Source organism: Podarcis cretensis, assembly GCF_951804945.1.
Source record: "Podarcis cretensis genome assembly, chromosome: 16".
NCBI lineage: Eukaryota > Metazoa > Chordata > Lepidosauria > Squamata > Lacertidae > Podarcis > Podarcis cretensis.
In genome coordinates, this window is record NC_137186.1 from 3,697,506 (window position 1) to 3,719,114 (window position 21,609).

At 48.1% G+C, this 21,609-nt stretch overlaps 1 protein-coding gene and 1 long non-coding RNA gene across 3 annotated transcripts in view; one reads left to right on the top strand and one right to left on the bottom strand.

The window, feature by feature from the left end:
• The first annotated feature begins 1,811 nt into the window (after window positions 1-1,811).
• LOC307205917 lies at window positions 1,812-5,583 on the top strand. Its single transcript, XR_013834191.1, has 2 exons — window positions 1,812-2,559; window positions 3,298-5,583. It is a non-coding gene; the product is annotated as an uncharacterized lncRNA (long non-coding RNA).
• The window catches only part of CGN (cingulin), a 56,688-nt gene continuing 39,470 nt past the window's right edge, over window positions 4,392-21,609 (bottom strand). For both annotated transcript variants that reach the window (XM_079957898.1, XM_079957899.1), the window contains exons 17-21: window positions 20,814-20,897; window positions 13,869-13,987; window positions 12,127-12,235; window positions 10,000-10,163; window positions 4,392-9,200 (exon numbers count right to left, since the gene is read on the bottom strand). In XM_079957898.1, the coding sequence (XP_079814024.1) occupies window positions 9,059-9,200; window positions 10,000-10,163; window positions 12,127-12,235; window positions 13,869-13,987; window positions 20,814-20,897 (618 nt within the window). In that variant the 3' untranslated portion in view covers window positions 4,392-9,058. The remainder of the gene's footprint in view (window positions 9,201-9,999; window positions 10,164-12,126; window positions 12,236-13,868; window positions 13,988-20,813; window positions 20,898-21,609) is intronic.

Genomic DNA, 21,609 nt, shown 5'->3' on the forward strand with positions numbered 1-21,609 from the left:
GCAGGATGAGCCCCTCCCTGCCCGTGGACTGCCTTGCAAGAGTGGTGCATGGTCTGGTTATCTCCCGCTTGGACCACTGCAATGCGCTCTATGTGGGGCTACCTTTGAAGGTGACTCGGAAACTGCAATTAATCCAGAATGCGGCAGCTAGACTGGTGACTGGGGGCGGCTGCCGAGACCACATAACACCGGTCTTGAAAGACCTACATTGGCTCCCAGTATGTTTCCGAGCACAATTCAAAGTGTTGGTGCTGACCTTTAAAGCCCTAAACGGCCTCGGTCCTGTATATCTGAAGGAGCATCTCCACCCCCATCGTTCAGCCCAGACACTGAGGTCCAGCACCGAGGGCATTCTGGCAGTTCCCTCATTGCGAGAAGTGAGGTTATAGGGAACCAGGCAGAGGGCCTTCTCAGTGGTGGCGCCTGCCCTGTGGAACGTCAGATGTCAAAGAGATAAACAAGTATCTGACATTTAGAAGACATCTGAAGGCAGCCCTGTTCAGGGAAGCTTTTAATGTGTGACATTTTAATGTATTTTTAATCTTTGTTGGAAGCCGCCCAGAGTGGCTGGGGAAACCCAGCCAGATGGGCAGGGTACAAATATTAAATTACTATTACTATTACTACCTCATCCAGTGGTGAACTCAGCCACATCCACTGCTAGCCCTGCCCTCCATCAATTTGTCTAATCCTCTTTCAAAGCCAAGGGCATGCCAACGAACCAGCGCAGCGTTGTGGTCACAGGAGGAGAGACCAGGGTTCGAATCTCCACTCAGCTGCAGAGCTCATTGGGTGACCTTAGCCCAGTCACTGCCTCTCAGCCTCAGCTGATTAAATGAGAACCATGCATGCCACTTTGAGCTCCTTGGAGAAAAAAGTGGGGTATGGATGCAATAAATGAATATACAGTGGTGCCCCGCAAGACGAATGCCTCGCAAGACGAAAAACTCACTAGACGAAAGAGTTTTCCGTTTTTTGAGGTGCTTCGCAAGACAAATTTCCCTATGGGCTTGCTTCGAAACGTCTTGCGAGTTCTTGCGAGTTTGTTTCCTTTTTCTTAAAGCCGCTAAGCCGCTAATAGCCATGCTTCGCAAGATGAAAAAACCGCAAGACGAAGAGACTCGCGGAACGGATTAATTTCGTCTTGCGAGGCACCACTGTAATAATAATATTCAATAATAATAATGCTAGGCAAATATGTGGGCTGCCTAGCTAAACCTTTCCCCATGACCCCTGGGAGAATCCTAGAATTGTAAAGTAGGGTCATCTAGCCCAGGGGTCAGCAACCTTTTCCAGCCGTGGGCCGGTCCACTGTCCCTCAGACCTTGTGGGGGGCTGGACTATATTTTGGGGGAAAATACGAATCAATTCCCATGCCCCACAAATAACCCAGAGATGCATTTTAAATAAAAGCACACATTCTACTCATGTAAAAATGCAGTGATTCCTGGACCGTCCACAGGCCGGATTGATAAGGCGATTGGGCCAGATCCAGCCCCCGGGCCTTAGTTTGCCCAGCCATTATCTAGTCCAACCCCATTCAATGCAGGAATCTCAACCCACAATCCCCAATCCAATCTGAAACCATTTGCCGCTCAGCTTTGCATGCAGAACGACCCGGGTTTGATCTCCAGATCATAGCTGTCAACCGTCCCTTATTTGGTGGGACAGTCCCTTATCCCAGCACCATGTCCCGCTGCTGTCCCTTATTGATGATATCCCGTAAATTTCCCGGGTTTCAAAGGAAGCAGCTCCTCTCCCTCCCTCCCTCCCTGCCGGCCAGGGAGGAGGGAGGCTCCAGCTGTGTTGCTTGGCTGCGTTGCTCACCCAATAAGGAGTCTGAGAACAACTGGGGGGTGGAGCTTGCATGCCTTGTGCTGATCAAATCGGCCGCCTTGCCTGGGGACTCGCCTTTGCTCAGCGCTTCCCAGCGGAGAGGTGACGGTGGTTTCCCTTGCTGCATCCCCTTTGCCGGGTTGCTGCGCTGTGGGAACCACCGCTTGAGGCTTCGTTTGGCTGCTGGCTGGGCTTTCTGCCTTTGGCTCGGAGGGGCCCAGAAGTCGAACATGCCTGTGCCCCTTGGGAAATCCCTTATTTTGGCTGCTGATCCCTTATTTTCGAGGCTGCTGGTCCCTTATTTTCAAATCTGTACGTTGACAGCTATGGATGAATGAATGATCTGACTGCATACAAGACAGCTTCCTAAGTTCCCAAAGGCTGAAGCCACACACCACAGGGTGGAGTTCTGCTCCTTAAAGGACTGGGAAGAATAACCACCAGGAGAGTGTGGGAAACTTATCCGCTTATCAGACTGGCTTCCCCCAGCTTTGCTCAATATGTAGGCCAGAAGAGGATCCGATTTCAGGGCGTGCCGGAAACCCATTCCTAGGCACCCAGCCCAGCCCTCCAGCAAACTCCCTTCACTCTTTTGAGTTACGCAACAAATCTCTGTGCCATTTCCCCAGCAAAATGCGATACGACTGAGCTACACCAGGTTGCAGAACCACTCTGCGTGGGCCTGGGACATGTCACAAATATTGGGACTTCCTGGTGGCCCAGGTAAGTGTTAGTGCTGACAAGGGTGCAGAAGTTTGCCTCCCGAGGTGGGCGGGGCCAGAGGCAAAAGTGGGAGGGGCAATGGATGAGAGGCTTAACTTTGTACAACTGCTAGGCAAAAGCTAGAGGTTTTCACACACCTATGCACCAGGGTAAGTCTGGGGGCCGATGCAAAGAACCAGAGGGCCACATAGGGAGAAATCCAGTCGCTTCAGAGCTTAGGGACCGGCAAGGGTCAGCGCCAGGCCTTGAGAACCATGCTCCTGGATTTTTCTGTGGAGTACCAGTGCGGTTATTGTCATTTTAGGTGCCCGGCAAGGGAGAAAATTCTTCCCCTCTGGGTTTTTGGGCGAGGTACCACTCAATGTCGGGACGCGGGTGACACTGTGGGTTAAACCACAGAGCCTAAGACTTGCCGATCAGAAGGTGGGCGGTTCGAATCCCCGCAACGGGGTGAGCTCCAGTTGTTCAGTCCCTGCTCCTGCCAACCTAGCAGTTCCAAAGCATGTCAAAGTGCAAGTAGATAAATAGGTACCGCTTTAGTGGGAAGGTAAACGGTGTTTCCGTGCGCTGCTCTGGTTCGCCACATGACCAGGAAGCTGTACGCCGGCTCCCTCGGCCAATAAAGCGAGATAAGCACCGCAACCCCAGAGTCGGCCACGACTGGACCTAACGGTCAGGGGTCTCTTTACCTTTACCTTACCACTCAATGTCAATGACTCCCTCCCTTCTGTTTTCAAGGCTGTCGCTGAATCGAATTGAGCTCCTGTGGGATCACAGAGTCATTGCAGAGTTGGGAGAGATGCCTGTCTGTGAAGACAAGGTGTAGTTGTATCACTGGACTCTAGTTCCTATAAAGTAGTACCTCGGGTTACAGATGCTTCAGGTTACAGACTCTGCTAACCCAGAGATAGTACCTCGGGTCAAGAACTTTGCTTCAGAATGAGAACAGAAATTGGGCGGCGGCGGCACAGCAGCAGAGGGAGGCCCCATTAGCTAAAGTGGTGTCTCAGGTTAAGAACAGTTGCAGGTTAATAACAGACCTCCAGGACGAATTAAGTTCTTAACCCGAGGTACCACTGTAATCCCTAGGCACCATGGCCAATAGTTAGGGATGACAGCAGCTCACGTCCAACCTCTGCAAGCAGCACAGCTTCTTCCACTCACAACTCTTATGTTTTAAATCAGGGGTCAGCAACCTTTTTCAGCAGGGGGCCGGTCCACCGTCCCTCAGACCTTGTGGGGGGCCGGACTATATTTTGGAAAAAATAATGAACGAATTCCTATGCCCCACAAATAACCCAGAGATGCGTTTTAAATAAAAGCACACATTCTACTCATGGAAAAACATGCTGATTCCTGGACCATCCGCGGGCCGGATTGAGAAGGCGATTGGGCCGGATCCGGCCCCCAGGTCTTAGTTTGCCTACCAATGTTCTAAATGATCTTGGGACCAGTTTTACCTGTGAGATCACCTTGCCCCATGCATGCCCACTCAGCCTCTCTGATCTTTGGAACTGCCTGCCTGTTGACGTTTGGCTTTTGCCGTATTCTTTTCAGCATGGACTGAAAGCGATTTTGGTTTAAGCAAACCTATCCAGACAAGTAGATGCTGACATTTTTTAAAAAAATTATTATTATTTACTTATCTTTAAATGTTTTAATTTAAATCATTATAATCAGGCATTTTAATGATGAAAGGATAGATTCACCCAAGGCCTTTACCACATACCAATTTGGGGGGTGGGAGAGTGGGGGTGGTCAGAAAGTTCAATTCGTATAGGACTTTAGGGGGGGGGTTGGAAAAAAATCAATGTACACGGTTGTGGTGTGGGGTTGTGTGTTTTTTTTTGTTCTTTATTAAAGGAAAATAAATCTGGAGGGAAATCAAAAATTACAAATAATAAAAACCAACCCAGATCGTATATTATAGCAGCCATTTAAAACTGTACAAATCCGCTGTGCTGGGGATGAGGGAACCCTCGTTACGAAACAATCCTCTTTGATCAGGTTTTTCTCCCTCCCCCAAATATACACACTTCTAAATTATTGCATTACTGTTTAAAAAAGAATGAGAGAGAGAGAGAAAGAATCACAACTCCAAAAACCTAGGTATAAAAACCTCACCCTCAGGTTTTGCCCCAGGGAAACTGAAGGAGGCAGGCTGGGAGGGGGGCATCCAAAACAAGGGAACATTTTCAAGACATCCAGTTCTGAAAACCAGGTTCCAACAAAACACAGTCCGTCTTGCCCTGACGCACGCAGCGGCGCCTGCTACCAAAAGCTGGATCTCTAAACAAATGACCCGGATTGGGTTTTCATGTATCCAGAAGGTAGAACCGGGCGGTTTGTTTTGTTATTGCGACTTGAGGCCTGAAGATGCCTACTCCTTTTTTGCTCTCCGTAAATCTGAGCGGGTAGTTGGCAACCTGCGGACCCCTTCACAAGACGATTACCGGTCTGAATCACTTTATGCAACCTTCAAGAGAGGGAGAGGTGAAGCGAGAAACTCATCTGAGCCCAGAAGCTGGATAAAAGGGACAAAAACAAGGCAGGAGTTTTTTTCCCATCTTGGCCAAATGACATTTCAAAGACCTGCCACACCTTTGGCCCACCAGATGTTCCTAAACTCCCGTTAGTCTTAGTGAGGATGGCCTGGGATGATGTGAATTGTACTCCAGCAACTTTTGGATGGTCAAACTGTCTCCACACCTGATCTGCAATGTAATGGCTAAATTTGACAACAGAGGAGGCTGATTTGAAGGCTGTGTGTTGCTCCAGCTGCCGGTGGACATTGCAGATCAACTCATTCCACTGAATTCCTGACGCCCAGCGACTTCTGCAGTCCGAAGCCATGTTGAGGGTTGTGGAGAACAAACAAGACGTTATCCCCACCCCGATTTGCTATGACTATAACTCAAAGACATGGACGGCGTCGACGAAATATAAACCACAAGCTCTCCTGAGAGAAAGATTTGCAGAAATAATCGGTTCAAAGACATTTGCATGAGAACACTTCCAAAACAAGGGGAGTGGTCTTCCACAAATAAGATGGTAGCTCTGCTTTTGATGCTGGCTGCAATGCAGTCGAGTTTCTTGGGGACTAGATGCCTTGTGTGTTCTCGGCAACACACCCAGTAAAACCTCTTGGACGTTTCTGCAACCACTGAAGCAAAGAAGCTAAGATCTCCCCTCTGACCCACACTGTATTTGGAAGATTTGTGCTGGCAAAAGAGATGAGCCTCCAGAGACTGCCAAAATAGTTGTGGGGGCAAGGTGGTGCCAGCCAGGGGGGGTGGAAACGATCTTGCCTCACTTTTTTTCCTGCCAAAGGTGTAATTTCCCCTCCCCACAAAATGTGCAGCCCTTTAAGCAGGGCTCGTTTCAGTGCAAAACAGAGTATCCAGCCAGGAACCAGCACTTTAAAGTCGTGCTGAAATCCCTGTTTTAGCGCCATTGTGATGATGACCGCACAGCGCCCGCTTTTGAGAGGGGGAGCCACAAGGCAAGCAAAGATGGGACCTAGCAAGACCTCAAGGCCGGACCATGTGTATGCAGAAGTATAAAAGGCAGAGGTGCGCCTCATGCCTTTGATGGTGCCATTCCAAGCATGGCACAGCCAGTCGGTTCCCGCGTGAAACAAGTACATTAAGAGTGAGCCCTTCTCCTGGGACACTTCCATGATAAGGCACTTGGTGCAAGGCCTGGAGAGGTTAAATTGGGGCACCTGGGTACTGTTAAAGAGGGCGCAGGGAATCCTTTTGGCCCAGCAGACCAGCTCCGACATATGGGTGGGGCAATGCTCCTGTCAATTCACCTGATGTCGGGCTTTGACAGGTGGGCAGTCACACCCAACCTATCAAAGCTGCTTGTGCAGTGCTTCCCAGGCGCCTGACTGAGTTTGGGGAGTGCAAAGCCCTTTGTGATATCTGAACTTGGCCTTTCTCGAGGTCTGGCAAAAGCGCTTTCTGCAGGAAGCGGCTGTGCAGTCCCGTTTGCCTCACGGGGAATGCAGCTGTGAAGTGTGGCGATTCAGTCTCCCCACCCCATAGATTGGCTGTTCAATCAAGTTCCCCCTAAAAGGAACTCTTCTGCGCAGCTGACCTCACCACACTGACATGCCCCACACCTGATGTCACAGGTGGTTGCGGTTTGGGGCGGAAACAGCCTCGGGGGCTAAACGGAGATCCATGCCAGGCCACGGCCACATCCACATCTGGCCTGTGGGTCCGAGGTTCCCCACGCACTGTGTTAAGGGGACAGGGTGGAAAAAGCAGCCCTTACTAAGGTTTGATAACGCAGCCGTATTCTGCTGCGCGACACAGTTGCATCCTCCGACGCCCAGTCTTGTGCGAAGCAGAGTTTTCCCAAGGAGAAGTCCACAAACCCCCAAATTGTCACGGAGGCGTTCTTCCACGGAGTTCGGAGCTCATGTTCCACCTTCGCGATGCCCCAGCTGGAGACATGGCACAGCGATCGGCCCGGGAAGAAAAGGGGCAGAGGGGTGTGCGTTTTGCAAACACGCCGACAGTCGTATGCGAAGGATTGCGTGCGGTGCCTCCGACAGAGCCAGTGGTTGCAGCGGGGGCAATATCGTACCCTCGGCTGTTAGGTAGCGTCTTAGCCAAGCGAGGGCTCCAAAGGGCAATCAGAAAAAAGAGCTATTGCTGTTCTCCCGTCCCCCCGACAGAGGAAACTGTCAGCATGGATCCGAGAAGAGTATCTTCAGAACTGGCCGTCCCGATAGGGTTGCGAGACCAGAGTCTGGCTTTGCTGTTGCTTTAGGAATCAGGAGCGGAAAACCCCACGGCCACGATGGGACATAGTTTATATACAAATAGGGAACGGGGACACATGGCTTCTCCAGATCTCGCCGGACTCCCAACATCTGTCATTTGGGGCTGATGGGAAGTCCAGAAACATCTGGCTCCCCACCCCTCATTCAGAAGACCACAAAGATTTTTCTCTCTTTAAAATTTCCATGCTGGAGATGGCAGATTTCATGAACTCATCAGCAGACAAGAAGTTCGTCTGACATGGCCACCATCCAGCCAGGTCGGTCCTGGCCAATGGCAGCTGGAGTCAAACATCATTCAGAGGTTCACCATTCCTGGAAGGGTTCCTCAGGTTAGTCTTGGCCTCATTCCCAACGCAGAACCCAAAATGCCTTGAAGAGAAAGCCAAGGAATGGTGCCTCGCTGATGGAAACTGGGACTGCTGTTCCCTCCAGATCTTATTGGCCTACAACTCTCATCAGCCCCAGCCAGGATGGCCAAGGGTCAGAGGTGACAAAGAGCTGTCTGCAGAGAGCGCCAAGTTGGCTACCATGGCTCGATGGCCCCAGCCAGATCCTCTCTCCCTGCAAAATGAAAGGACTGACATTTGGGGAACGGTTCGGAACAGAGCCCCAGTTCTGCAAAATGGCAGCTGGTGACCCGGGATGGTGGTAACAGAAGCTGGTTCTAATTTACGCTGCTCCAGTCAGCAAGAAGCTTAAAATGGAGGGAAGTCCTATTGACCTCGCCATCGGCGTTTCAATGGCCGCTTGCCCAATTTCTGCATCAAGGCCGTCGCTCGTGTTGCCATCCCAGGCAAATCCCAAACGACGTTTCAGAATCCCGTCGCTGAAAGATTCATCTTCACTTCCTGGGTGAGACGGTTTCAGGTGACGCATTTAGGAGAGGGTCGTCCGAGGACATGAACAGGAAATTCCAGAAAGGGGAGCAGGGCAGATGTCCAAAGATGAAGCAGGGATCGGCTTCGAGGGTCTCGGTGGCGAGAAAAATCTATGAGCGGAGATAGCTGCCCAGCGGGAAAGTCACAAGTCATCTCTTCCCATCCCGCGCGCCTGGTCTTGAAAACTCACTGGGATGGACAAGGGCACAGCGATCAGTATCAGTAGTTAAGGCCACCTGAGGATCTGTTTTCTGCAGATCCATATATACATGTACCGCAAAGGGGGGGGAGCGGCTCCAGGTCTCCCCCCCTCCCAAGACACATTCCACTATCTCCCCAGATCCCTCCATGAAACATTATTGCACATCCAAATTTGGAACACATGCAAAATTAACATACATACACAGGCCCTATATATATATATATATATCTATATCTATGTACACATACATATGCAAAAAATTAAAATTTTGGTTTAGAAAAAGCAAAAAACTGGAAGATTCTATTTCTTAATCATTCACCAGTTGCCCTGAGAACCAGATCGAGGGGGGTTTAAAAAGAGAGAGAGAGAAAGTTCTGTCATCATTTCCATTTTACAACCGGCCTCTCGTTGCCCCATAGCAAGCAAAGAAAAAGAATAAACATAAAAAATATATCCTTCACTTCGATAAAGAGGTCTGTTTCCATCTTCAGGCACACAACATTTCGGAGAGAGGAATCTTCCGGCTGCTTCGCCAGGGACCGGCAAATGCGAGGACGGCACTTCGGACGGGTTTCGAAGTGTTTTAAAAGTTCAGGGATCCGCAAAGGGGTCGGCCAGAAGATGCTAACAGGAGCTGGTCTGGAGGTTCCCTTCCGTCAGAAGCGAGGCGATGGAGGACGGGCCGTAGGCGCTGTCAAACTCCTCATCGGAGCTCAGGTGGTCGTCCTTCAGGGATGACTCGGCTGTGGACCGGGCTGCCTTGCGCCTGGTGGAGAAGGGAGAGAAAGGTTAGGGGGCAGATTCCCTAAGAACCTGGGAATCGAGGTAGACTGCCTATGGGGCTGGAGGTTCCATAAGTACATCAAAGAGCCATGCACCTGGGTTAGGCCAAAGGGGGTCTATCTAGGCCAGCATCCTGTTCTTGCAGCAGCCAATCGGACACCCCAAAGATGGTAATAATAATAATAATAATAATAATAATAATAATAATAATAATAATTTATTTATACCCCAGCACTTCCCAGCTCAAAAACTGGGCTCAGGGCGGCTAACAACAAATTTAAAACACTTAATTGTAAAAGCAGCATAAAGTACAGTATAAAAACATGAATAACAATAAAATTCAAAAATCAATTTAGGGGAAATAAGGATTAGATAATCCCCAGGGCTAGCTGGCTGAATTGGTCCTACTTGGGCCAGCGAGGAGACCAGGGGAGAATTAGCTGTGGGGTCCCAGAGCGGGTGATCTCCATAAAAGGGGAGGGGGAGGGAAGAGAAGGGAAATAAAAGATCAGGCTGAATTCAAATTAAAAGCTAGGTGGAATAGCTCTGTCTTACAGGCCCAACGGAAGGAGGTTAAATCCTGCAGGGCCCTGGTCTCATGGGACAGAGCATTGCACCAGGTCGGAGCCATCACTGAGAAGGCCCTGGCCCTGGGGGAGGATAGTCTGACTTCCTTAGGGCCCGGGACCTCTAAGCTATGGTTCTTCATGGACCTTAAGGTCCTCTGCAGGGCAGACCAAGACCCATTTCCTCAGGACCCACAAAGGGTCCGCCCTCCTTACCAGAGGTCCTTCTCCAGGGACTTCACGCGGCTCTGGAGCTGCTCATTGGTCTCGTGCTGCTCCTCCAGCTCCCGCAGGGCCTTCTTGCGTGCAGCTTCCAGCCGCTCGATCTCCTCTTCTGCCTCGTCCACTTGCCTCTTCAACGCCTTGACCCTCAGGCTTAGCTATGGGAGGAAGGAAGGAAGGCCTGCTCAGTTTGACTCAGGGGTAGCAGCAGGGAGATCTGGGATGCCCTGGCAACTGAAGGGCCCAGCGGAGACCTCATAAATACATGCTGGCTAATTTAACTCCCCCCCCCCCCCGTAAGGAGTGGAATCATCATACAGCAGGGTCTTTCCCCTTTAAACCTTCCAGTGCAGCAGAACCTGTCCTTTGGAACTCCCTGCCAATGGACACCAAGGAGGCAGCCTTCACTGAACTCTTTTTTAAAAAATCATCATAATTATTAATATTATTTTCGCTGAACTCTTTTCAGCGTCCCCTTGAAACATTTTTGTTTAAGTTTTGAAACTTAGTTTGTGATTATATTATCAGTAGTGAATATGTTAAAATTTGTTGTAAAACCTAATAAAAATATTTTTTTTTTTAAAAAAAAAAGGCAAGCCTATCTAGACACGGAGAAGCTGCATGTTTTATCTCTTTCTCAGCTAGAGTTGATTTCAGTAATACTTTTAACACCAATTTTTAATAGCATTTCAAATCAACGATTTTAGCGTTTGGTTTAACAATCCAGCAGGAAAAAGATAAATAAGTGGCAACCAGGCAAAAAGCACTCAGTTGCAGAAGATGAAGCTGGGGCTATTTGTGTGCAAAGCTCTATACCCCGCAATCTTGGGCCCTCCCTGTAAAAGTAAAAGTAAGGGTCTAGTCCTCAAGGTTCTGGTTTTAAGCAGAGGAAGCTGCCTCAAACAGAGCCAGGCTCTCAGGTCCACCTGGCTCCAAAGGCTTGAAAGAAAACTACATGAAAATGATGTATAGATGGTATATCTTGTTGGGATACTGCCAGGGAAGACAGAGTCCATCATGACCCCACATCGTCTCCGTTGCGATCCATCAGCCTCCCGTAGACACGCAGTATCATTCAATTAGCGACACGAGCTCCAGAAATAGCTTGCCACATTCCAGAGCTGATGCACGCTCTATCAGCAGAATTCGCACAGCGAAAGATGCACGCAGGAGAGCATTATTTACAACTTTATTCAGCGTTGGTCAGAACAAAGAAAACATGACTGCCTGCTTCAATGTCTCAGGCAGAGAGAGAGAAACGAAAGCAAAGACAAAACAAACTTCCTGTGAACAGGAAATACACAGACTCTGTGACTCACAAAGCCTGCTCCCTTTTAAGGTGGAGCGGAAATATCCTAACATATCACACCAGTACAAATAGCAAAAATGTACAAAACCAGGTCAAATATATGCTGGAGACGTAAAGAAAAAGAAGGTACTTTTTATCATATGTGGTGGGAATGCAGAGAAGTTAAAAAATTTTGGGAAATGATTTATAACAAACTGAAAAAAAAAATGTTTAAAATGACATTTGTAAAAAAAAAACCAGAAGCATTTTTGTTAGGGACTGTAGGACAAGACCTGCCAAGAAAAATAAATAACTTATTTATGTATGCTACAACAGCAGCAGGAGCCTTGTTAGCACAAGGAGATGGAAGAATGAGGAAATCCCAACGAAAGAACAGTGGCGAGAAAAACTGATCAGCTATGCGGAATGGGCCAAATTGACATACAAAGGACAATCGTGACTTCAAGGAAGAACTTTTTACAAATTATCTAAAAAGACAACAAAAAGATTTGGACTCCTTGGCAGGTTTTGAATAAACAGCCACAAATTTATTACTTGAATACATGATAGATAAGGCAAGGATAGGGACAATTTTATAATATGCAGAGAACAATATGTGCAAAGAAACCAGAGAGGGGAGAAAATAATGTAATTGAATATTTGGATTGATAATTTGTTATGCTGAAATGGTCTAATAAAAATATTTTTTGAAAAAACACACCACAAAGGCGGGCTGTGGTGGTCCAAGATTTCAGAAAGGGACATCTTTCTACAGCCCTGTCTGGAGATGCCTTTGGGGGTCTTCTGAGCTCCCCTGCCCACCCCCAGCTCACCTGGTCCTTCTGGTCGTTGACATGCTGCCTCTCATCATCGATCTGGATGGTCAGCTCCTTGACCTTCCGCTCCAGCTTGCGGTTCGAGGAGACCAGGACGCTCTTCTCCCTGTGGCGACAGGGAAGGAAAAGGGGGGAGCTGATTTCGGAAGAGTCCGACCACTGAGCTCAGCACTGCCTGCACTGAGCGGCAGCGGCTGTCCAGGGCTTCAGGCAAGTGACATTTCCAGCAAAACATGGAGGTGAATTCTGGTGCTGGAGGAGACTCTTGAGAGTCCCATGGACTGCAAGAAAATCAAACCTCTCCATTCTGAAGGAAATCAGCCCTGAGTGCTCACTGGAAGGACAGATCCTGAAGCTGAGGCTCCAAGACTTTGGCCACCTCATGAGAAGAGAAGACTCCCTGGAAAAGACCCTGATGTTGGGAAAGATGGGGGGCACAAGGAGAAGGGGGCGACAGAGGACGAGATGGCGGGACAGTGTTCTCGAAGCGACCAGCATGAGGGAGGCAGTGGAAGACAGGAGGGCCTGGCGTGCTCTGGTCCATGGGGTCATGAAGAGTGGGGCACAACTAAACGACTAAACAACAACAACAATGGAAGAAGGGGGGGAAACTTTGGTCCTCGCGGTGTCGCTGAACTACAACTCCCATCAGCTTCTACCTCTCTTTTAAATCAGAACCAGTGAAGGTCCTGTGTGTGTGTCTGGAAGCAGTTGGAGGATGGATGGCGGCTAACAGATTGAGGTTGAATCCTGACAAGACAGAAGGACTGTTTTGGGGGGAACAGGGTGTGGGGGCCTCCCTGGTCCTGAATGGGGTAACTGTGCCCCTGAAGGACCAGGTGCGCAGCCTGGGAGTCATTCTGGACTTACAGCAGTCCATGGAGGTGCAGGTTAATTCTGCGTCCAGGGCAGCTGTCTACCAGCTCCATCTGGTACGCAGGATGAGACCCTCCCTGCCTGCACACTGTCTGGCCAGAGCAGCACATGCTCTGGTTATCTCCCGCTTGGACTACTGCAATGCGCTCTACATGGGGCTACCTTTGAAGGTGACCCGGAAACTGCAACTAATCCAGAATGCAGCAGCCAGACTGGGGACTGGGAGTGGCCGCTGGGACCACGTAACACCGGTCTTGAAAGACCTACATTGGCTCCCAGTACGTTTCTGGGCACAATTCAAAGTGTTGGTGCTGACCTTGAAAGCCCTAAACGGCCTCAGCCCAGTATCCCCGAAGGAGCGTCTCCACCCCCATCGTTCAGCCCGGACGCTGAGGTCCAGCACCGAGGGCCTTCTGGCGGTTCCCTCACTGCGAGAAGCCAAGTTACAGGGAACCAGGCAGAGGGCCTTCTTGGTGGTGGCGCCCACCCTGTGGAAGGCCCTCCCATCAGATGTCATCTGAGACCCCACAGCTAATTCTCCCCTGACCACCTTGCTGGCCCAAGTAGGACCAATTCAGCCAGCTAGCCCTGGGGATTATCTAATTGATTTTTTATTTTTATTGTTATTCATGTTTTTATACTGTATTTTATGCTGTTTTTTAACTAAGTGTTTTAAATTTGTTGTTAGCCGCCCTGAGCCCAGTTTTTGAACCAGGAAGGGCGGGATATAAATATTATTAATTATTATTATTATTATTATTATTATTATTATTATTATTATTAATTACTGAGCAGGGTACCTGAACCCCGGTTTCCCCCATGACACTCTGACCACTACCCCACACTGCCTCTCCACGACTTACCTCTCTTCAGCCTGGAGTTTGTCCTGAAGCTCTTGAATGTGCGATTCCAGCTGGGAGACGTTGGCGCTGGGCTTCTGGAGGACCTCGCTGCTGGCCAGGCGGCTTTTCAAGTCTTTGTTCTGGAAAGAGAGATTTGGAAGCGGGGAGGTTTAGAGGGGAAATGACCAGCGGCCGGGGACAAGTTCCTGCATGACCTGTGTTAAGTTGTGGGTGAACATATGAGACGACACAGTGATTCTTCAAACAGCTCTTGTTTATTCACAGGCCAGGACAGAACTGAACTGAAGGGTTCAGCCAGCCAGCTTATATAGAGCTCCACTAGAACGCAACAGTAACCATTTTTTGTAACTATCCAATCACTGAACGTCACTTTCAATCCCTTATTTGCATATGTGGACCTGAGTGAAAACTATCTACAGTATCCCCCTGCTGGCCCAGGGTGAGAACTTCAGTACAGTGGTGCCCCGCAAGACGAACGCCTCGCAAGACGGAAAACCCGCTAGACGAAAGGGTTTTCCGTTTTGGAGGTGCTTCGCAAAATGAATTTCCTATGGGCTTGCTTCGCAAGACGAAAATGTCTTGCGAGTTCCTGCGGGGTTTTTTCCCCTCCCCCCCCTTTTTCTAAGCCGCTAAGCCGCTTATCAGCTGATCCGCTAAGCCACGAATAGTGCTAATCCGCTAATGGGCTTGCTTCGCAAGACGAAAAAACCGCAAGACGAAGAGACTCGCGGAACGGATTCTTTTCGTCTTACGAGGCACCACTGTACATAACAATCTGGAAGGGACTTCTGTGGCTAGGGTTGCCACCTTTGCTCTGACAAAATACTCTCTACAATATCCTTTTTGAGATGAGGGCACCAGCCTTTCAGAAGGTCTTTGCGTGCATGGGGAAACTGAGGCAGAAAAGGACTGGAGAGAACAGCGCTCTGATCTTCATTGGACCAATACTTTCATTAAAAGCCTCTTGCAGGATTAAGAAACCAGAAGCCTTTCTACTTGGAATAATAGGACTGGAATTGCCCCCAAAAGATAGTAGGTTGTTTTCGTATGCCGCCACAGCGGCAAGACTTTTACCAGCCAAAAACTGGAAATCGCAAGAGATACCAACAGTAGAAGAATGGCAGATGAAGATGTTGGACTTTCCGGAGCTGGCCGATCTGACTGGAAGAATCCGCGACCAGAAAGAAGAGGTGACATAAGAGGACTGGAAGAAATTCAAAGAATATCTAGCAAAATATTGTAATGTAAGATAAATAGAAAATTCCTGGAAGTAACAAATAGGCTTAGGGGTAGAATAAGAATATGTGTTAGTAATTATTTTGGATTTCAATATTAATAAAGGAGAAGAAGTTAAATGAAAGAAGTTAATATTATTGGAAGTAAGAATTTGGAGAACTGCTAAACAGGTGATATAATAAAATTCAGTTAGAGGGGATTTGAGGAAGTCAGTTATTAATGTAATGAAATTAGGAATTTGAAGTAATAATTTTTCTTTGTGCTATTTTTTGTTGTGTGTTTTTGTAAGGTTTTTCTTTTTACGTGATAAATGTGAAAATCAATTAAAAAATTGGGGGGGGGGGAAGCCTCTTGCAGGTGGCTTCTGGCTGAGTCAGCAACTTGGGGTTATCAGCAACAAGATGGAGAGCAAACACAGAAACACACACACACACACAAAAACACACAAACTCCGGCTGCACAGGGTTATGTAACGTCCCGGGCCGGGCTGAACAAAATTCCCCTCCCCGCTTCAGAAAGCAGGAATTTTGATTAGCAGAGTTACATAACAGTAATAATTGCTTTCCCCTTGCTTTGCAGTGCAGCCAAGTTGGGTGATGGTGGGAGGCCCGGTTTTGCTGCTTTTCTTTATGAAAGAGAGAGAGGAATGCAAAAAAAGAGCTCCTGTTCTCTCTCATCTGTGTTCAGACATGTTTTGGGCCACAGCTCCCAAACAGTAGCACAGACAGGGAAGCGCCAGCCCACAGAGACCTCTGCCAAATCCCTTAGAAATCCGGTTTTCGTTTAAACAAAACAAAAGGGGAAGAAGAAAGAGGCTAGTCCTCATGGAGGCCGAGAAACACGCAGAGGCCTATCGGAAAGAGGTTTTCTTTCAGGCCTCAAAGCAACCTGAGTTTTGTGCCAAAACTCCAAGGCTGGTGCAAAAGGATAGCAGGCAGGCAGGCTGGACTACTAGGGAAATGGTAATATGAATAATAATCCTAAATTAAGTGCAGTGAAATGAGGACGCACTGCAAAAATCGACACCGCAGCAGGCAAGCTTCCCTGTTCCACAGAACGCCTCTCCAGGCGATCTCTCCCTTTCCGTTTATAATGAACATTTTATCACATGTGGTGGGAATGTAAAAAGGTGAAATGCTTCTGGGAGATGATATATAATGAGTTGAAAAAAATGTTGAAATATACATTTATAAAGAAACCAGAAGCATTTTTATTGGGCATTGTGGGGAGTGACATAAATAGAAAGGAATGTAAGCTCTTTTTATATGCAATAACAGCAGCAAGAATATTACTGGCCCAAAAATGGAAGCAAGAAGAATTACCGACAATTGAAGAATGGAGGATGAAGTTAATTGACTATGCAGAATTAGATAAACTAACAGAAAGGATTCGAAACCGGCGAGACCAGAAATTCACGGAAGACTGGAGTAAATTTACGGACTATTTGAAAAGTAACTGTGAAGAACAGACGACGTTTGTAGGGTTGCAAGAAGTTTTGTGAGGAGTATTATTAGAAGAATTGTAAAAATGGAGAAGGGGAAGGATGATTTGTTAAGACATGTAAAGGCAATATAAAGTTAAGAAATGCATAAGAAGTGGTTAAAATGGTGGATCATCAGAGGTGCTGATGGAAGTCTAAAAAGATTGTATAAGTGATAAGTTTTGTGGTACATTTTATAATTTATATGTTAAAATTATTTTAAAATATTATAAAAAATATATATAATGAACATCCAGAAATGAAGAAGCGCTCTGCTGAGCTCAGAGGCTTGCTCACTGCTCTGCAATGTTTCGAAACAAACCGGTTCTGTTGCTGCTTAAAACTAGGAGTAATGTAATGCGTTAATTAGTAAGCATTTGGTCATTTGGCCCAATTAAGGGCCAAACGAGGCACGAGCCTGTTCTCGCGCTTGTCTTCCTTCCCTGGGGACGAAGAACATCTGTGGTGAGGAGGGCACCGAGTGCGAGAAAATGGAGAGGCGAGGAACAGGCTCAAATATCCCCTTCCTTGCTCCCCAAATTCAGTTTTATTCCTCACATAGAATAGCAGAATTATAGAGTCTGGAGGAATTCTGGCCAAACCCCCCTGCAATGTCTTTTTTAAAAGGCCCAGGTGTGAATGTGGCCCCCAAACCCCTTTCCTTGGCCCCTGGGACTCTCATAAAGGGTGGGGAAGGAAGCTCAGAGGATGCGACGCCTGCCACCAATTTGCTTTTTACTATCTAATGTGGTTTTAACTGATGTCACTTAAGTTCATCACTGTGTTCCCACCATCCACGGATCTCTCGGTGTGAGGGGGGTGGTTTAATAAATGCAATTTAAAAATCCTGTAAAATTCCTGGGAAGGAAAGGGATCGGAAGCACCCAGCCGCACCCCTTGCAACTTTTTCATAAAAGGTAAAGGTAAAGGGACCCCTGACCATTAGGTCCAGTCGTGACCGACTCTGGGGTTGCGGCGCTCATCTTGCTTTATTGGCCGAGGGAGCTGGTGTTTGTCCGCAGACAGCTTCCGGGTCATGTGGCCAGCAGGACTAAGCCGCTTCTGGCGAACCAGTGCAGCGCACGGAAACGCCGCTTACCTTCCTGCCTGAGCGGTACCTATTTATCTACTTGCACTTACTTTCAAACTATTAGGTTGGCAGGAGGAGGGACTGAGCAACGGGAGCTCACCCCATTGCGGAGATTCAAACCGCTGACCTTCTGATCGGCAAGTCCTAGGCTCTGTGGTTTAACCCACAGCGCCACCCACGTCCCTTGCAACTTTTCCATACTTTGGCTCAAATGCACCAACTTAAAAACAAAACTCTTTGCATGGTAAGCTGCGATTCCTGGATTGGACTAGACTAGATGATTCTTAAGGTTTCTTCCAACTGCACAATTCTATGATTCTGCAGGCAATATTAGTCATACACAAGAGTAGACCCATTTGAAACTAATGGGTTGAGTGACTCATGTCTATTAATGTCAATGGGCCTCCTCAGAGCATGACTAACGCTATAAAATCCTACGGCTGCAGGTCTCTTCCCATACAACCCAGAGCCGAGTAGAAGTTTATGCAAGAAAGCTTCTGATCTATTGCTTTAAAAACAAACAAGAGCCATCCCACAACGGCTGGTTTTCAGCGCTGTAAGAAAGCTTCCATTCCCCCCCGCCCCGTCCCGCAAAAAGGAATGTTGGGAACTATAGTTTGAGGGTTCTGGGAACTGTAGCTTTGCAAGTTCCCAGGATTCTCTGGGTGGAAAGAATGTGCTCTGAATGTATGGCACGTTGGCCAGTCTAAAATTTGTGGCTCTCCAGGGCTCCAACTCCCAGCAGCCACTGGGGTTGCTGGGAGTTGTAGTCCGGCGGCGCCCAGAGGATCGCAGATGTTCTAGCCCCATCCCTGTTGAAAGAAGCAGGTTTCTCTCTCTCTCTCTCTCTCACACACACACACACACACAGGCAAGAGGCAAGACGTAGCTCAGCTTCTCGTGAACCTGGGGGCCTGGGAGAGGGTGATAATACAAGAGGAAAGTCTGTTTGCAAAGGACAATTGCAGGGGGTTGGTCTGAATGACCTTGTGGGGTACCTTCCAGCTATGCAATTCTACAATAAAGGTCTCTACAGGGAACGCTCTGAGCCGCACGTGGCCGGCGTCCAAGCAGAGTGTCGCCTGGGCTGTTTTCGCCCTCGTTAATTGCACAGCAACAGCGGCTCGTTTATTGAAATGTCTCGTGGGGGTTGGATTTTGAAATGGTGCAAATTACATAACCCGTCTCGTCACCCCCCCACGCCCCCAACTGCTACAAGCCCAGACAGGCAGGGCTCCTGCAGATGCAGAAGGCAGATCTGGTGGGGAAAGAGACTGCTGGGGAAGTTTCCAGGTCGAAACCCGCTTCCGAACAACAACTGCTTCGAACAGAGCCTGAAACACCACCCCCCACCGTCCGAATGCCAGTTGGGGGGCAATATTACACCACTCTGGGAATTTCAGCTCTGTGAGAGGGAATAGGGAGAGAGGGGCCTCCTAGCAAACCACAGCTGCCAATTTTATTTTATTTTTGAATTCTCATCTTTATTTTAAGTATTAAATCCCTCCACCGCAAAAGAACAAAAAAAAAAAAAAAAAGCAAATCACCTCACATACAATTCATAAAATTATTCCATAAATTGTGACTTCCCTAATCCTCAATATGGGTCCATTATTACCTTGTTGACTGCATATTTTTTAACTTATCGTTAATTGTTTGTATTCATGGTGGAATATATCATTGCAGAAGTTATTCAAAAGATGTCAGAGATCTTATCTGAGAACAATATAATTTGAATAAGTCCCTTTCTTTATTAAACTCTTGGTTTGTTTGATTCCTAATTTCCCCTGTCATCTTTGCCAATTCTACATATTCAAAGAACTTCACCTGCCATTCCAATTTAGTTTGGATTTTATCTCCCTTCCACCATCTGGCACTGCCAAAATTATTTGAAGGGGGAGCCAAAGCATTCTCTGTTTCTGGTGTGAACTTGGGACTCAGAAGGATTAGAAACAGAAGCAACAGTAGCCGAAATATCATCTTTGGGTGAGACAGGGGCTAGATAAAAAGACTCCGGACTTTAAAATAAAAATCAATAAATAAACTAGCCCCAAGACACCACCATTATAAGCTTCTGGGGGTCTAAGTAGATCACAAGCTTAACATGAGTCAACCGTGTGATGCAGCAGCAAAAAATGCCAATGCTATTCTAGGCTGCATCAACAGAGGTCTGGAGTCCAGATTAGGGCATGTAATAGTCCCCACAGTTGTGATGTATGGAAGTGAGAGCTGGACCATAAAGAAGGCTGATCGCCGAAGAATGGATGCTTTTGAATTCTGGTGCTGGAGGAGACTCTTGAGAGTCCCATGGACTGCAAGAAGATCAAACCTCTACATTCTGAAGGCAATCAGCCCTGAGTGCTCACTGGAAGGACAGATCCTGAAGCTGAGGCTCCAAGACTTTGGCCACCTCATGAGGAGAGAAGACTCCCTGGAAAAGACCCTGATGCTGGGAAAGATGGAGGGCGCAAGGAGAAGGGGATGACAGAGGACGAGATGGTGGGACAGTGTTCTCGAAGCTACCAGCATGAGGGAGGCAGTGGAAGACAGGAGTGTCTGGCGTGCTCTGGTCCAGGGGGTCACGAAGAGGCGGACACGACTAAACAACAACAACATTCTGCCTTGGTCAGAGCACACCTGGAATCCTGTGTCCAATTCTGGGCACCACAATTTAAGAAGGATGTTGACAAGCTGGGCAACCAAGATGATCAAGGGCCTGGAAACCATGCCTGATGAGGAATGGTTGAAGGAGCTGGGTACATTTAAGCCTGGAAAAGAGGAGACTGAGAGGAGATATGAGGGCCACCTTCAAATTTCTCAAGGGCTGTCACATGGAAGATGGAGCAAGCTTGTTTTCTCCTGCTCCTGGAGGGTAGGACTCGAATCCATGGCTTCAAGTTCCAAGAAAGGAGATTCCATCTAAACATCAGGAGGAACTATCTGGCAGCAAGAGCTGTTTGGCAGTGGAACAGGCTCCTTCAGGAAGTTGTGGACTCTCCGTCCTCTGGGTGGTGGGGGAGCAGAATCAGCCAGTTATTATCTGCATCACTTTAAAATCATACGCGGTGGCAACAGGAGGATCGCTGAGTCAGCAAAGAGAAGGTGCAGACCTGACCGAACACGCCGATGGCAGCCTCACCTGTCTTTCCAGTGAGATCTTATCGCACTCCAGGTCCTGTCGCACGGAGCGCTCTTGAAGGAGTTCGGCCCGCAGCTGGTCGATCTGGAGGGAAACAGAGAAAGGAGACAGTGTTGTCAGCAGAGCACCCTGGCTGCGTCAGACAACAACAACAACAACAACAATAAGAATAAGAATAATAATTTTATTTATATCCCGCCCTCCCCAGCCGAAACCGGGCTCAGAACAGCTAACAATAATAAAAGTAACAGCGTTTCCATAAAATCACAATCAATTGATTGAAATGCATTCTAAAACCAATTCATTCTAAAATCAATTCAAAATCAAATTGATGGCAACCACTGGGCTAGAGTTCTATGTGTATTACCGAAGGAGGGGGTCAGGCTGTGCCTTGGCCAAAGGCCAGGCGGAACAGCTCCGTCTTGCAGGCTCTGCGGAAAGAGGTCAAGTCCCGCAGGGCCCTGGTCTCTTGGGACAGAGCGTTCCACCAGATCGGGGCCAGTACTGAAAAGGCCCTGGCCCTAGATGAGACCAATCTAACCTCCCTGTGGCCCGGGACCTCCAAGATGTTTTTGTTTGAAGACCACAAGGTCCTCCGTGGGACATACCAGGAGAGGCGGTCCCGTAGTACACCGCAGTATCCCAACCCAGTGCACTGATGCAGCCTGCAGCCAGCTATGCCCATCTCAGTCCAGCCACCAGACGAACTAGTTTGTTTGTTCAGGGTGCTGAGAGTTGTTAGAATATTCCAGGCATCCCCAACCTGCGGTCCTCCAGATGTTTTGGACTACAATTC